Source organism: Lissotriton helveticus, chromosome 1_1, assembly GCF_964261635.1.
Source record: "Lissotriton helveticus chromosome 1_1, aLisHel1.1, whole genome shotgun sequence".
NCBI lineage: Eukaryota > Metazoa > Chordata > Amphibia > Caudata > Salamandridae > Lissotriton > Lissotriton helveticus.
In genome coordinates, this window is record NC_136057.1 from 1699803371 (window position 1) to 1699820261 (window position 16891).

Here is a 16891-nt window from a genome sequence, read left to right on the forward strand (position 1 = left end):
AGAAGGGTAGTTTGCTCTACTAAAGTGCATGCAGCACACTGGAAGTGCGGTACAGCTTCCAGACGGAGATAGGCTTCCTCACAACAACTCTTGGCTGGCACAGTGCGTGTCCCTGCTTCGAGACTTGGAATGAGCTCTGCTCACAAGGACGGGAAGCTTAATGAGGAGAGAGGCCACGTTACGTGCCACCTACTTTGTGTTTTATTTCACTTTATGCGACGTCTAGTCTCTGTGGGTTGTAAACCGCGCGAAGGGCGTTCCAGGGATTACATGACGAAATCCGTTAGGCCAGGGTTCTCCAACCTTTTGTGTAGTCAGAGCTACTTCTGGCCAGTGAAAATCATCGTGAGCTACTGAACCCGAAAGAAACAACTCACGCATTTTTCCGAGAGACCTCCCACGCCCAGTTTCATTGACTTTAAGCCTAATTTCATCAGAGCCCATAATGTGGTTTGAACAAAATATCCAAGACAGGCCTGACTTAAGAGTTCCCTAGAACACCAAAAGGAATGACTTTGGATTTGTGACGCTTCAAGACATTTCAACTAATAGGTCCAAAATTAAGGTCCAAAATTAAGACCTTGTTTTTTGTGCCTTTCTGCCCTCTGTTCCACTCGTTTTTGCTTCATTTTTTGTGCCCTTCTGCCCTCTGTTCCACTCGTTTTACCCTTGTTTTTTGTGCCCTTCTGCCCTCTGTTCCACTCGTTTTTGCTTCGTTTTCTGTGCCCTTCTGCCCTGTTCCACTCGTTTTTGTGCCCTTCTGCCCTGTTCCACTCGTTTTTTGTGCCCTTCTGCCCACTGTTCCACTCGTTTTTTGTGCCCTTCTGCCCTCTGTTCCACTCGTTTTTGCTTAGTTTTCTGTGCCCTTCTGCCCTGTTCCACTCGTTTTTTGTGCCCTTCTGCCCACTGTTCCACTCGTTTTTTGTGCCCTTCTGCCCTCTGTTCCACTCGTTTTTGCTTCATTTTCTGTGCCCTTCTGCCCTCTGTTCCACTCGTTTTTTGTGCCTTTCTGCCCTCTGTTCCACTCGTTTTTGCTTCGTTTTTTGTGCCCTTCTGCCCACTGTTCCACTTGTTTTTTGTGCCTTTCTGCCCTCTGTTCCACTTGTTTTTTGTGCCTTTCTGCCCTCTGTTCCTCTCGTTTTTTGTGCCTTTCTGCCCTCTGTTCCACTCGTTTTTTGTGCCTTTCTGCCCTCTGTTCCACTCGTTTTTGCTTCGTTTTTTGTGCCCTTCTGCCCTCTGTTCCACTCGTTTTCCCCTTGTTTTTTGTGCCCTTCTGCCCTCTGTTCCACTCGTTTTTGCTTCATTTTCTGTGCCCTTCTGCCCTCTGTTCCACTCGTTTTTTGTGCCCTACTGCCCTCTGTTCCACTGTTTTTTGTGCCTTTCTGCCCTCTGTTCCACTCGTTTTTGCTTCTTTTTTTGTGCCTTTCTGCCCTCTGTTCCACCAGCGCTCTGACGCCTTGTCAGCCATCCCTCCCACGGGGTCCCTAATTCCACCATTGAGCTTACCTGCGGTGGAAGGCACGTCTCTTGGCTGCTTCTAGCGGTGAAAGGCCAGTCTCCTACTGCTCCGCCTGGCACCCGCTGCACAATGGCAGACAGTGCGATGCCAGCGCGTTTTCAGTACACGATGACGTCACAAGAGTCAGACTCTCAAGAGAGGAGTCTGCAGCTCCAGGAGAGGAGCGTAATCCTCTTCGCCCGCCCCACCCCAGCTTAGCTCCAATCCGAGCGGCTGGTTTGGGTGAGGGCGGGCAAATGGAGCCGGAAAGGCTAATAGCCCAAAATACCACCAAATACTACTAAAGGGCTACACGAGCCACTCCCGGGGTCTCCACGAGCTACCGTTCGCTCGCGATCGACCGGTTGGAGACCCCGGCGTTAGGCAGACTCGCAGGTTAGAGAGATGGGGACGGGGGGGGGGGGGGGTCCTGGGCGAGAATGGTAAAAGGAGAAGTATGATGGAGAGTGTACAAATATGGAGATGTAGAGAAAAAAGGAGTTAATGGGGACAAAGAATTACAAACTATGTTAGTTAGAGGATGGAGAGAAAACAAAGAAAAGAAAATAAGACCACTGGGGATACAAAGAAGATCGAATGACGTGAAGTGGGGCTGGGGATCAGGAGAGACATTTGGGTGGGGAAAGAAAGGGGAGACTTAAGGAGAAAAAGCTTTAGGGGGATAGAAAAATGTATGGGGGTTTGGGGTAGATGTATGTGATCAGAGGAAAAGTCGGAAGGGGTATGGGTTTAAAACCAGAAACTAGTTTTTAGGAAAAGAAATAGAAAGAGGTGACTAGGACAGAATAACTGTCGGGAGTAAAGGTAAGCATACAAAAGCGGAAAAAGGTGGATAGGCAAAAGGATTTAGACGAATGGGAGGGGTGGTTAAAAGCAGGAAGGCAGGTGTCCCATATGAGCAAATGGAAAGAAATGAACAGGTAATCTGGCAAGAGGAAGCAACAGTAATTCACTGTAATGTAGCGGGTTCGATAGGAGCCCGCGCTTCGTTTTTTGAAAAAAATAATTTCGGCGGGATTCGCAGCCCCATCGTGATTTCCGCCAAAATTATTTAAAAAAAAAAAAAATAGTTCGAGGCATATGAGCAGCAGATTACACACTGTGCATAGATGGCCACCTAGTGTTGGGCCTGGATGTTTGCAGTTTTTTTTTTGTTGTAGAAAAGTCTTTGGAAGTCACGGGATAGGGGACTCTTCCTTTGGATGATACTGCGCATGGCCATCGTCTCCATCCCCAGATTGTTTTTTTCCGCCACCGGGCTCGGATGTGTTTTCAACGCTCCGTGTTGGAATCGATTTCCTTCGGCGTGCAATCCTCACCAGCTTCTATAATTTAGTTTTGAACGTGTTTCCAGTTGGATCTACTCTTCAACACCGAGGACTTCGATTCCGCTCATCGACGACGGCCTTCGGGCCTAACTAGGCCTAGACTCCAGCTCATGGAAAGGACGCCATTTAAAAAATTTCCTCAATGTGGGTCGAAGTTTCCCCACACCGACCTTCATGAGGTGTGTAACCTTTGCCTCTCCCCGGAGCACGAGGCCAGAGACTGTTCCACTTGTGCCTCCTTCCGCTCCAAGAAGACGATCCGGGACCGAAGAGCTAGGAGAACAATGGCTCGATCTTCAGCTCCGATTTCAGACGACATCTTCGCAGAGGGCGTCGACGTCCCAGAACAACATGGCGTTGACAGCAGCTCCGAGGCAGAAGATTCTGATGTCGAGGACATCACTCCAGCGCAGCGGGTCGTGAGTAAGACCGTCGACCCCGACCCTTCCTCCACACACTCAAAAAAGGCTCCGGTCACACCCTCTGGCTCGGGTGCACACCGAAACACTGTTTCTACTGCCCCACCTTCGGGCCCGGCTAAGAAGCTACCCAAGCCTTCAGGCGACTCGGGCTCGAGTCGACCTCCCCGACATCGAATCAATCGGCGCCGAAGCATACCGATACCCCCCTCTGCACCGAAACCAAGTTCGGAATCAAGCAAACACGCTTCGGATCTGAAAAAACAACTGGATCCGAAAAGTTCATCGGAACCGAGAAAATCATCGGAGCCGAAAAAAACTATCGGAGCCGAAAAAGACTCCTGTTTCTCCTGTTAAAGACATTGCCAAAAAAACAAAAGAAGCCACTTCGGTGCCGAAACCTTGCTCTGCACCAAAAGATCAGCCTCCTGCAGAGGACTTATTTCAACCAGACCCTGCACAAAAGACTCTGGTTAAAGATCCAACCACCGGTCGACTAACTTTAAGTTAAAAAAATCGGCCACTGGATAAACCTGCACCGGCTCCTCATCCAAAGAAGGACATGGCTACATCCCTGCTCAGAGTTCCTTCCCCTTCTCCACCTATGCCATCACCACCTGTTTCCCTACCACAACATTCCCCTACATCTTTTATCGTACCACATGATGACAACAGGGATGATAGCTCTGATGACATCGGGGGTAATGCAGATGATCCATATATTCCTCCAGACTCACCTGACCCGTGGAATGATTACAACACCCAAGATGTCCCAAATGTCCCTCAGGACGATATATAACCCTCTAGGCCTTCCCCACCAGAAGACACTATGGGCTTTAATCAGTTAGTACACAGAGCTGCGTAGTATCATGGGGTGGACATGCATACAGACCCGGTAGATGAAGACTTCCTAATGGATACATTTGATAATGAACAAAGGTCCTCATCCATTTTACCCATGCTCAAAGGAGTGATCAAGCATGCTCCTGAAGTCTTCAAAGACCCAGTTAGAACTCGGGTCATTAACCCACGAATAGAGAAGAAATATAAAGCTGCCCCTTCAGATCCAGCATATATTAAAGGCCCAGTTCCACTAGACTCGCTCGTGGTTTCCAATGCACGCAAACGAGAAAACTCACAAACGTCAGGTGAGGCTCCCCCACCAGATAAAGAGTCTAAACTCCTTGACGCTTCAGGAAAGAGAACTGCCTCCCAAGCAGCAAACATTATTACAAACACCTCCATTCGTTGTGCACTTGATGCAGCAGACACTGCCTCCAGAGCAGTTAACACTAGTGCTCTGTTGCGTAGACATGCCTGGCTACGCATATCGGGGTTCAAACCTGAGGTCCAAAGTGCTATACTCAACCAACCCTTCGATGAGCAACACTTATTCGGACCCAATGTAGATGTATCCCTTGAAAAAATGCAAAAGGATACAGCTACAGCCAAATCTATGGGAGCCCTGCAGTCGCAGGCTCCCAAACGTTCATTTCGACGCTCATCTTATAGAGGCGCCAACAGGGGATACTCTCCAGATACACCTTCTACCTCGTACAAAGCCCCCACACAATCCACGTATAGTAGGGGCTACCAAAGGGGTGGTTACAGAGGTAACAACAACAAGGGTAGAGGGAAAAACAACAACTCCCGCTCTACCTCCACCCCTGCCCAATGACTCCCCTCCCATTCCCCTGCATCATTCCACTCCTGTCGGGGGAAGACTACAATAATATCAACCCGCCTGGGAAAATATCACATCAGACAGGTGGGTGCTTCAAATAATTCAGTCAGGTTACTCTCTAGAACTAACATCCACCCCCCCAAACATACCACCCAGACAGCGTCCAATATCACAGGAACATTTGACACTGCTCAGACAGGAAGTGGTATCTCTCCTGCAGAAAAATGCAATAGAAATAGTTCCACTGCATCAGCAAAACAAAGGAGTATACTCCCTATATTTCTTAATCCCAAAGAAGGACGGATCTCGAAGTCCTATCCTAGACCTCAGACCTCTAAACATTTACATACAGTCGGATCATTTTCATATGGTCACACTTCAACAAGTCCTTCCGATCCTGTTACACAACGACTTCCTTGTCACTCTAGATCTCAAGCACGCCTACTTCCACATTCCCATCCACACAGCGCACATAAAATGACTGATTTGTGCTAGACGGGCAGCACTACCAGTTCAAAGTGCTCCCATTCGGAGTCACAAGAGCACCAAGGGTGTTTACCAAATGCCACGCTGTGGTAGCAGCACACTTAAGAAGGCAACATATTCCCGTCTTCCCATACCTAGACTGGCTCATAAAAGTCAGTTCATACAAACAGTGTGTACAACACACTCCCGCCACAATTCAACTGCTCCACAACTTGGAATTCACAGTAAATCACACCAAGTCACATCTGCAACCCTCACACATACAACAATACCTCGGCGCTACAATAAACACCCAATTAACACTAGCCTATCCCTCTCCAGCCAGGATAGCAAGTGTACAAACACTCCTAACAAGATTCAAACTGCAACACTCGCTTCCAGTTCGTGTTCATGCAGCTCATCGGGATGATGGCATCTTGCATATTTATAGTACCTCACGCAAGACTGCAAATGCGTCCACTTTAAGAGTTCCTAGCGCACCAATGGAACCAGGCTCAAGGTCAATTAACAGACCTAGTGTTGGTAGACAGTGGGACTCATCGCTCTCTGCAATGGTGGAGCACCAAAAACCTTTCAAAGGGCCGACCGTTTCTAGAGCCAGTTCCTCAAATATTCATGACAGCGGACGCGTCGCTCTCCGGCTGGGGAGCTCCCCATCTGCATCGCACCATGCAAGGCAGGTGGACACCCCAACAAAAGTTACTCCACATAAACCCCTTGGAGTTGCTAGCAGTTTTTCTAGCCCTAAAAGCATTCCAAAAACAAATATCAGGCAAAGCTGTCTTAGTCCGCACAGACAATATGACAGCCATTTACTACATAAATAAACAAGGAGGGACACACTCTCTCTGCAGCTCTCCCAGTTAGCACAGCAGATATGGAGATGGGCTATACCACTAATGATCTTCCTCTTAGCCCAACATGTTCCAGGTATACAAAACACCATGGCAGATCTGCTAAGTCGACAAACACAGCAGATCCACTAGTGGGAACTTCATCCGCAAGTTCTTCAACCGTTCTTTCAAACGTGGGGACAACCTCAGACCTCTTCGCCACCCACGAAAACGCAGAATGCCCAAAATTCGCCGCCAGATACCCACACCCATTGTCCAAAGGCAATGCGATATGGATGAACTGGTCAGGACAATTTGTGTACGCTTCTCCTCCTCTCCCACTACTTCCGTTAGTGGTACGCAAACTACAGCAACATTCCCTCACACTCATTCTAGTTGCTCCAACGTGGGCCAGACAACTGTGGTACACCACACTGCTGCAACTATCTGTGGTACCACACAAAAAACTAAGCCTATCTCCACGCCTATTAACACAGAACCATGGAGAGATCAGACACCCGGACCCAGCTCAGCTCAACCTACCTGGACCCAGCTCAGCTCAACCTAGCGATCTGGCTCCTGAAGTCAAAGTTTGGTTACCTCAACCTTCCTCAAGAATGTATGAACGTTATCAAAGAAGCTAGACGTCCCACTACTAGAGCATGTTATGCTGCTAAGTGGAAACAGTGTGTGATATACTGTCAAAACAACCACATAAATCCCCTAGATGTGTCTATTCAACACATCATAGGATACCTCTTACACCTTCAAAAGTGTCATTTAGCCTACACGTCTATCAAACTACACCTTGCTGCCATTGCAGCATACTTACAGAATAGGCAACATATATCTCCTTTCAGAGTACCAGCTATAAAGGTTTTCATGTAAGGACTTAAAAGAATAATCCCTCCCAGAACACCACCTTCACCAGTGTGGAACTTAAACATTGTTCTCACACGGTTAATGGGACCTCCCTTAGAACCCTCACATAAATGTGAATTGCAATTCCTAACTTGGAAAGTAGCTTTCCTAGTAGCCATTACTTCTCTCAGAAGAGTTCGTTAACTGCAAGCATTTGCCATTCAAGAACCTTTTCTGCAAATGCATCATAATAAAGTGGTTCTCCCTACTAATCCTAAATTCCTTCCAAAAGTCATTTCACCATTCCATCTAAATCAATCTGTTGAGCTGCCCGTTTTTTTCGCGCAGCCACAAACCGTCGCAGAAAGAGCTCTACACCCCTTAGATGTCAAAAGAGCGTTACTGTACTACATTGAAAGAACACAACATTTTCGTAAAACTGAACCGCTTTTTGTGTCTTTTTCACCGCCACATAAATGCAACCCCATGTCCAAATCGGGGATAGCTAGGTGGATTGTTAAATGCATACAAATATGTTACCATAAAGCCAAACGTACGTTAACAATTCCTCCAAAAGCCCATTCTACAAGAGAAATGGGGGCTTCAATGGCATTCTTACGTAACATTCCCCTAGATGATATATGCAAAGCAGCTACATGGTCTACACCGCACACATTCACCAAACACTATTGTGTAGATGTGCAAACTAAACAACAAGCCACTGTGGGCCAGGCTGTACTAAAAACTGTTTCAAACCACTGCAACAGATACAGGTGGTCGCCGCTAAGGTGGGTACTGCTATACAATCTATGCACAGAGTGTAATCTGCAGTTCATATGCCTCGAACGGAAAATGCTACTTAACAGTATGCATCTGTTCTTGGCATGTAGAGCTGCAGAGTTACACACGCCCACCCGCCTCCCCGGCTACCTTTCTCTGTTCCAGTACTCTCTTAATTAGATACAAACCACATGGACATCACTACTTCTTGTACAGCTCCATCACTTCCCTAATGGCAAAAAACAATCTGGGGATGGAGCCTATGCCAATGCGCAGTATCATCCAAAGGAGGAGTCACCTATCCCGTGACTTCCAAAGACTTTTCTACAACAAAACTAACTGCAAACATCCGGGCCCAACACTAGGTGGCCATCTATGCACAGTGTGTAACTCTGCAGCTCTACATGCCAAGAACAGATGCATACTGGTAAGTAGCATTTTCCTTTTTGGCCCTGGGGTCCTTGTGGGACCCCGAGCAGCCCTAGTGGGTCCGGGGTTTCTACCCAGCCCCCTTTTCTTGTTTTCTTTAATGTTTTTTCTTCTGTTTTCTTGTCACTCGGTTCTACTGAGTCCCAAGATGGCTGCCAACACTTCCTGATTTGGAGTGTTGGCACATGCTGTTGTTGTTACGTTTCATTTAGCTTGTGCATTGTGTGGTGTGGTTCTCACGGTACACAATGTATGCTCCGTGTATTCTTGTAATCCACATCTATGTATCTCCTGGTAGTTGTAGTTTGTATGTCTCAGCCTGGTGACCTCTGCCCCTGACATCTCATTTTTTGGCACCAGCTGTTGTGCCACTCACGTTGTGTGTTCTGACTTTGTCATACTGTTTAAGTCAGTTCGCTGGGACTTTTGTCTCTTGCGGATCCTGGAATCCTATACTCACTTTTCCCTTCTTTTTGTAGACGTTTATGGCATTCTGCTATTGTGCACTGCCCTTTCTGGTTCTGTGATTTAGTTTCCTCCCTGTCCGGCCAACAGTGGACTTGTACCGCCCTCTGGTGCATTATGGTGCCTTGCTTTCCTTGCCCATTCTCCACCCTGAGCTTCATTGTCTGGTGTCTGCTACACTGGCATTGCTGAGCTTTATGGGTCAGGTGTCAGGCACACTGGCATTGCTGCCCCACCTTGTTTCAGTCAATGTTCTTTACGGACTACTTCCCTTGAGAACTTGGTGGTTGTCGGTCGCAGACCCTCCTCCGATGGGGTATAGCTATAGCTTTGGTATCTATTGTAAGTTAAGGAATCTGCGACTAGATGTCTCTATCAGTTGAACGAGTTACTTACCTTCGGTAACAATATATCTGGTAGAGACACAGTCTAGCCGCAGATGCCTTATCGCCCGCCCATCCTCCCCGTTCTGCGAGGACCTTTCCAGGTTGGCCTCCTTGCAGATAGCTTTGGTCTTCCTGAGGGGTGCTCTAATTCACCTATCTCCGGGACAGGATGTGTCATTCTGTTTTCACACATTGGTTCTCCACCCTTTCTAGTTCTGTGGTGGTTAGGTTATGTGCCATTCAGTGCTCCTCCACCCGGGTTCTTCCGGCGTACAGATTCTCATGTTCTTTTTCCCTCCCTCCGCCCTCGTGTCTTTCTCCCCCTTACTTTGGGGTCTCTGTTTATGCTGTAGTCGATTGAGTTGAGATTCTATTTGACTATGCTACAGATCATAGGTCGTTGTGGGGAGTGTGGTGCACATTCTCTGTTGTTGCACATTGGTGGTCACTTGCCTCGAGTCATGTTATTCTAGTATTATTATCCTTTACAGTTACATCCTGTGGTCGCACACTGTCCTTCGTGGACAGGCCATTCATTTTGTCAACGTGGTGATGTTTTCTCATCATTCTCTGATTTCTTGTCATTTTTCTTTCCAAGCTTTTTGCTCTTTTTGGCACGTTAAGGAATCTGCAGCTAGATTGTGTCTCTACCAGTTACATCGTTACCTAAGGTAAGTAACTCGTTCATTTAGCACCTGGAAATAGTCTTTACAAAAATTAAGGTAAGAAGTCAACATAATGGAAGCATCTATTTTAAGCTAGTATTTTTGTCATACGATTGGATCATCTCCGTGTAAAAACAGGAACCAGGATAACGCATTAGATTGTATGTACTTCGTCCACCTCATTTGCCAAGAGTACAGAATACCAGGAGCTTTGTTATAGACTGAATATATGAAAGATATGTTGAAGGACTAGATTACAGGTAAGCAGTTTTCTTTGTGGATTGTATATTTTTTTTAATATCCGGTTAATAAAGCTCTGCCACGAAGATTCGGGTTAAAAGCAAAAAACTAAATGTATTTGCTCATTAAGTGGACAAATCTAAATTTTATCAATTTTCTGAAATTCACTTTATTATATTTTTTTTAAATTTATTTTTTAAAGTTTTTTCTCAATTAAAGTAAATGTGGTTTCTGTACTATCAAAGAAGCTATGCTTGGAGACATATGTTTGTTTTACTAATACTACTTCCCATCTTGACTCTTATAGAAAAATGCTTTTTATGCACTGCTGCTGAGTGGTTGGTCTATCTCACTGTATGTCATTCAACTGTTTTTGAGAAACCTGCAAGACATTTGTAAGGAATATTGGCAGTACCTTCTAGGTAAGAGTTCGTACATTTTCATTCTGCCCTTTGAGTAATGACTTTCTGAAGATAGATTATTTTAGAATCTAGTTGAAGGAACTTCTCCCTTTAATTTGGGCACATTGCAGTGATCCTCTGTTTCTCAGCAGTTCTGCTCTATCCAAATATTCATTAGCGTCGCTTTTTCAAATATGACTAAATTAACAGTGTTTCAGAGACATCACATCATATGTCAGCGTGTCATAACCCAATTTATACTCGCAGGTATGGTGGTTTTCTGATGGATAAATCTGCCTGTGGATTCCTCACCTTTTGAATTACCCCTGCGCCTGCATTTCACAGAAATTCTTTTTCTAACTCACTTGTCGACAAGGACAGCAGGGCTCCGCTTTTGACACCGTATGGTGTCACCGGGAAGATGTCGGCGGCGGCGTGCTGACGTCCGCTTCTTTTTTCCACGGCGTCAACGTGTAAGGTTTTTTCTGGGACTCTCCATTTTACTTGTGATTACTTTTGTTTCTTCCTCTTTTTCGTGTTGCAGTGAGAATGGTTACTTCGAAGAAGTCTGCTTTTAAGCCCTGCAAGGAGTGTGGGGGCCATATGTCCATCACAGACCCCCATGATGACTGTTTATGGGGTCTTTCTTCGAACCACGACATTGAAGGGTGTTCGTGCTGTTGGAAGATGAACCTGAAGGTGCTGAAAGAAGGTGAGGCGAAGTTCTTCATGGCACTGGTGAAAAAGGAGAAGAGGGGTCATAAGAGATCAAAGTCATCGACTTTGCATACTTCGAAGTCGAAGAAGAAAAGAAGACATGGGTCACAACGTCTATCTTCCAAGGGCAGGGCTTTGAGGTCAGCCCCTACCGTACAGCGGCATCTTCAAAGATTTCATCTCACGGTCGCCTTCTCCTTCTCCGCAAGCGACTCCGGCTCCCTCTCCGACACCCAGGCATTCTCCGGCTCCCAGGGAGTCTTCTCCTGTTCCTGTGGCTTCATCTGTGCCGGCGCTGATGTCTCTGGCCCCCTTTACAGCCTCAGATGGATCCAGACCAGGGGATTTTCAGATCCTTATCCTCCTTTCCCAGAGCTGGGATCGAATCCTTCGCATTTCCTTAATGCGATCTTTGGCATGTTTGCTAGGGCATCCTACCCTACTGATGCGCACTCTGGCCCTGTGGGGCTGCTTGCCTTTAATTTGGGCATCCCCCAGCAGTACACCCAGGCACCTTTCGTGCCTTTCATGTTGACGGCTCCATCTTGGCAGTTTCCGGAACAGTTTTTTTTTTACTCCAACACCTCATTCACGGGCGCCGCTGGTGTTTGGGCCGACGTCATCCCGGATTCGATTGGCGCCATTGCCCACTTCGAAGGGTCCTCCGTCGGCGTCATGGCTGGTGCCTCAAATGCCGATTCCAAAGCAGCATTCCAGAAGGGAAGTGCAAAAACTTCTGGAGGAGTACCAGCAAGAACTGGAGAAAGGGGGAGATCCTCAACTCCGTGGTGAATTTGAAGGTCTACGTGAGGCCAGTGGCCTGGATACTTTCCCGGAGTGGGAGCGATCTTATCTGAAGGCTTTACCTTCACAGGATGTTACTCCTTATCACTAAGTCATCAGGAAAGCTGATGAATTTTTGGACCTTCAGTTGCCCTAAGCTGAGGTGAAGTCAAATATTCTGACTGAGGTCTTAAATTCTCCTTCCTCTTCCTTTGAACCTCTGCTGCCTTTCAATGAGGTGTTGACGGAACCAAATTATGAAGGTGTGGCAGAAGTCTATGTCTGCCCCTGCAGTTTCTAGATCAGTGGCAAGGAGAGGTATAGGCCGTCCCCTCGTGATCCAGCTTTCCATTCTGCCCATCCATCTCCAGAAAGCTTGGTGGTTCAGGCTTCTTGTTCCAAGCAGTCGACTGGATCCTTCCCCACCCCGGGGAATAGACTCGAAGAAGTTGGATCAGTGTGCAAAAAGGTCTTTTCCTCTGAAAGCATGGCTCTGAAGTAAACAAATGCTAGGAAGGCACATTCATGCTCTGATGGACTCTGTCAAGCAAGTAGCTCCTAAACTTCCTGAAGATGACCGTGTTCATTTTCTGGATGCGCTTTCAGATTCTCCAGCAGCAGCCATAAGGTCATCCAGTCGGGTCTGGACACAGCAGATTTGTTTGCCATGGTAATGGGCTCATCAATTGCAAATAGAAGGCATGCCTTGCTTAGGTCCTCAGGTTTCTCGCTGGATGTACAGGCTACTTTGCTAGATCTACCCTTCGATGGGTCAAGATTGATTGGAACCAAGGCGGATTCTGCACTGCAGTGCTTCAAGGACAGTAGGGCTGCTGCATGATCCTTGGGCCTGCAGTCCCAGCCCGGGGCTATGGATACAAAAGGTATCGAGGCTTTGGGAAGGTATACCCGGGGCCGTCGGCGACTCCCGAACAGATGCAAGAGTTTTTTGCTGCCATGGACTGCCTTTTTAGGCCCCGGGCTCCCGCCGGCGTGCCTTTGGGCCCCGCGTTCCTGTGTCCAGATCCTGTTGGCCCTGAGGTACCGCCACTGGTGCCAGCCCCGGCACCACAGGATTCTGCGCCTCCAGCCCCAGCGCCACAAGGTGCAGCGCCGCTGGCTCTGGCCCCGGCACCGCCCTTGCCTCTGGCCCCGGGGCCGCCCTTGCCTCTGGCCCCGGCGCCGCCCTTGCCTCTGGCCCCGGCGCCGCCCTTGCCTCTGGCCCCGGCGCCTGGGCCAGAGGCAAGGGCAGCGCAGGGCAGGAGGGCGCTTCCTACACCGTGGTGCTGCATCTGGCTGCGGAGGCTCTCCATCTCGACCTCCCTATGGTGGCCCTTAAGACCAACCTCTTTACGGAGGTGCTCCAGACTGCGTCTATCGTCGGAGCCGCTACTCCCTTTCAATGAGGCTCTCACCGAAGTCCTCCTGGGCACTTGGTTGCTACAGACCTCGGGGGCACTGGTGGATAAAAACGCTGCTAGGCGTAACCGGCCGACTCCTGGTGATCCTGCCTTCTTGACCACTCACCCCATGCCTAAGAGCCTGGTCATTCAGGCCTCGACATTGCAGAGTGCCTTTCCCATGGCCCCGCAGGATAAGGACTCCAAAAGGCTAGACCAATTTGGCAAAAGTTTGTTCTCCTCAGCCAGCTTGGGGTTGTGGTCGTTTAACACGCCTGCTTATTGGGCCGTTACTCCCACCCAGTGTGGGATTCGGTAGCTGAGGTCTTGCCTCATTGTTCTGAGGAGGTCCATGCTGTCCTTTCCCAAGCGATTGCGGTAGGCAAGGATGCGGCGAAGTTTGCCATCAGGTGTGGTTTGGACACTGCTGATTCGTTGGGCAGGGCGATTTCCACGACTGTGGCGTTGCGGCGCCACGCCTGGTTGCGTTATACTGGGTTCTTACCCAATGTCCAGGGCTCGCTCATGGACATGCTCTTTGATGGCTGCTGCCTTTTTAGCGATATGGCCGACAATGCCCTGGAGCGCTTTAAAGACTCTCGGGCAAAGGCTTTGGGTCTTTCCACATAGAACCCTGCCACCTGGATTTCGTTCCTTTCGTGGCCAGGGCAAGGCTCCCAAGCGCGCTCCTCCACCAAGCCTGTGCAAAACCAGCCGTGGATTCCACAGGGGTGGGTCTGGTAACCAGCGCATGGGGCAGTCCACCTCTACCCCCTCTGCGTCTGCCTCTAAGCCTTCCTAATCCGAGCTTCAGGGAGCACCCCACGCCGGTGGGTGGCAGGGTCCACCTCCACCACTGGCGCGAAATTACATCGGATAAGTGGGTGCTGCAGATAATCTGCCACGGTTACTCGCTCCCCTTTCTGTCCTCCCCTCCAGCCATGTCACCTCGGTACCACCGCATGTCGGGGGATCATTTGGTTCTTCTCTGTCAGGAAGTCACGTCCCTCCTGGCCAAGGGGCCATAGAGTGCGTTTTCTGTCAGGAAGGAGGGAGTGGTTGTTATTCCCACTTCTTTCTCGTCACCAAGAAGTACAAGGGGGGCCTGCGCCCCATCTTGGACCTCCGGGACGTCAATCGCTTCCTTTGGAAGGAGAAGTTCAAGATGCTGATTCTGGCCCAGGTCCTGGCTTCCCTGGACACTGGAGAGACTGGATGGTAGCGTTGGACTTGCAGGACGCTTATTTTCACATTCCTGTCCTACCGGCCTATCGGCGCTACCTGCGGTTCACGGTGGTCTGGGAGCATTTTCAGTTTGCCGTGCTCCCCTTCGGCCTTACCAGTGCCCCTCTGGTGTTCACGAAGGGGATGGCGGTGGTCGCAACTCATCTGCGCAGGTCAGGGATGTCAGTCTTCCCCTACCTCGACGACTTGCTGTTGAAGGCGGGCTCACCCCAGGCAGTCGTCAGCCACCTCCGACCTCCTGCATTTGCTGGGGTTCTCAATCAATATGCCGAAGTCACACCTAAGTCCCTCTCAGAACTCCCTTTCATCTCAGCGGTTCTGGATTCAACGCTATTTCGGGTTTATCCTCCCGAGCAGCGAGTCCGGGATATTCAGATTATGATTCCGCTCTTTCAGCCTCTATCCTGGGTTTCAGTCAAGATAACCCTCCAGCTTCTGGGCCTGATGGCCTCCTGCATCCTGCTGGTGACGCATGCCAGATGGCATATGCGAGCTCTGTAGTGGGGCCTGAAGTTCCAGTGGGCAAAGCATGAGGGCAACCTGTCCGATCACGTCCAGATCTCGGAGGATGCTGCACGGCAGTTGCAGTGGTGGCTCACGAATCGCGATTGGGTCAGTGGCAGATCCCTCTCCCTTCCCAAACCGGAGAACACAGTGGTGATGGATGCGTCCCTCCTTGGATGGGGAGGCCACATAGGAGAGGCGGAGGTCAGAGGCCTCTGGTCTCCAGCAGAGTCCCGGCTCCATATCAACCTTCTGGAGCTGCGGGCGATCCGGCTTGCACTGAAGGCATTCCTTCCCTCTGTCCCCGAAAGTGTAGTGCAGGTGTTCACGGACAACACCCCTGCCGTGTGGTTTTAAAACAATAAGGGCGTGGTCGTGGACCCTATGTCAGGAGGCTCTGCGCCTCTGGACGTGGCTGGAACATCACGGCATCACTTTAGTGGTTCAACTCGTGGCAGGTTCTCTGAGCGCCAGGGCGGACGGACTCAGCCGCTGGTGCATGGTGGATCACTAATCGCGTCTGAACTCTGACGTGGCGCAAGGTCTTTCTGCAGTGGGGAGAGCCTTGGTTAGATCTATTCGCCACCGAAGAGAACACGCAATGTCGTCAATTCTGCACGCTGGAATTTCCAGGGCGGCACTCGCTCAGACACTTTTTGTCACGAGTGGAGCTGCGGTCTATTGTTCACCTTTCTGCCTATACCACTTCTGCCCAGAGTGCTGAAGAAGATCAGGCGCAACCGGGCGCAAGTCATTTTTGTGGCTCCGGACTGGACTCGAAGAGTATGGTATCCCGAGCTACTCAGTATGAGCGTCGATCCCCCAATCCTTCTGCCTCTTCGGGAGGATCTTCTGTCGCAGCAGCAGGGGACGGTCCTCCACCCGAACCTGTCCAGCCTCCACCTCCACGCATGGAGATTGAGCGGCGACAGTTGACACCTTTCGATCTTCCTTCCGAAGTCTGTGAAGTCATTCTGGCAGCCAGGCGTCCCTCCACCAAAACTGTATACGCCTGCAGATGGAACAGATTTGTGGCATCGTGCACAGCAAAGGCTGTGGATCCCCTTTCTGACCCTCTGTCTGAGGTTCTTCTGTTCCTTCTCTCTTTGGCCCAGCAGGATTCTGCTCTGGGCACTATCAAAGGTTATCTTTCGGCCATCTCTGCCTTTCTACGGCTTCCAGATCAGCCTTCTCTTTTTAAGTCCCTGGTTGTTCACCGTTTCCTTAAAGGCATTATGCATACGTTCCCGCCTGTGGCCTTCATAATACCTCAGTGGGATTTGAATCTTGTCTTGACTTTTCTGATGTGTGCTCCTTTTGAGCCCCTTCATAACTGTCATTTATGTCTTCTCACCTTTAAAACTGCTTTCCTGGTAACTATCACCTCTGCCATAAGAGTGAGTGAGCTCTAGGCCTTCCCTTCCATTTCTCCTTTCCTTTCTGTTCACCCAGACAAGGTGGTTTTAAGGACCCGTCCTTTGTTTCGGCCAAAGATTGCCACGCCCTTCCACATTGGGCAGACCATCACTTTGCCGACCTTCTTTCCCCCTCCGCATCCTTCACAGGAAGAGGAAAGGCTCCACTGTCTGGACACAAAACGTGCGCTCACATTCTATCTGCATCGTACACAGCAATCCTGGGTGGATGATCAGCTTTTTGATGGCTTCGTGGGTGCCAAAAAGGTCGGGCTGTGCACAAATGGATCATCTCCCGGTGGGTCGTTCTGTGCATCAAAGCATGTTACTC

General features: G+C 49.3%; 1 protein-coding gene across 1 annotated transcript in view; it reads left to right on the top strand.

Annotated features, from left to right (window-relative positions):
* NEMP1 (nuclear envelope integral membrane protein 1) overlaps positions 1-16891 on the top strand; it is a 323363-nt gene that overhangs the window by 192936 nt on the left and 113536 nt on the right. The window contains exon 6 of the mRNA XM_078689000.1: positions 10403-10517. Coding sequence (XP_078545126.1) covers positions 10403-10517 — 115 coding nt within the window. The remainder of the gene's footprint in view (positions 1-10402; positions 10518-16891) is intronic.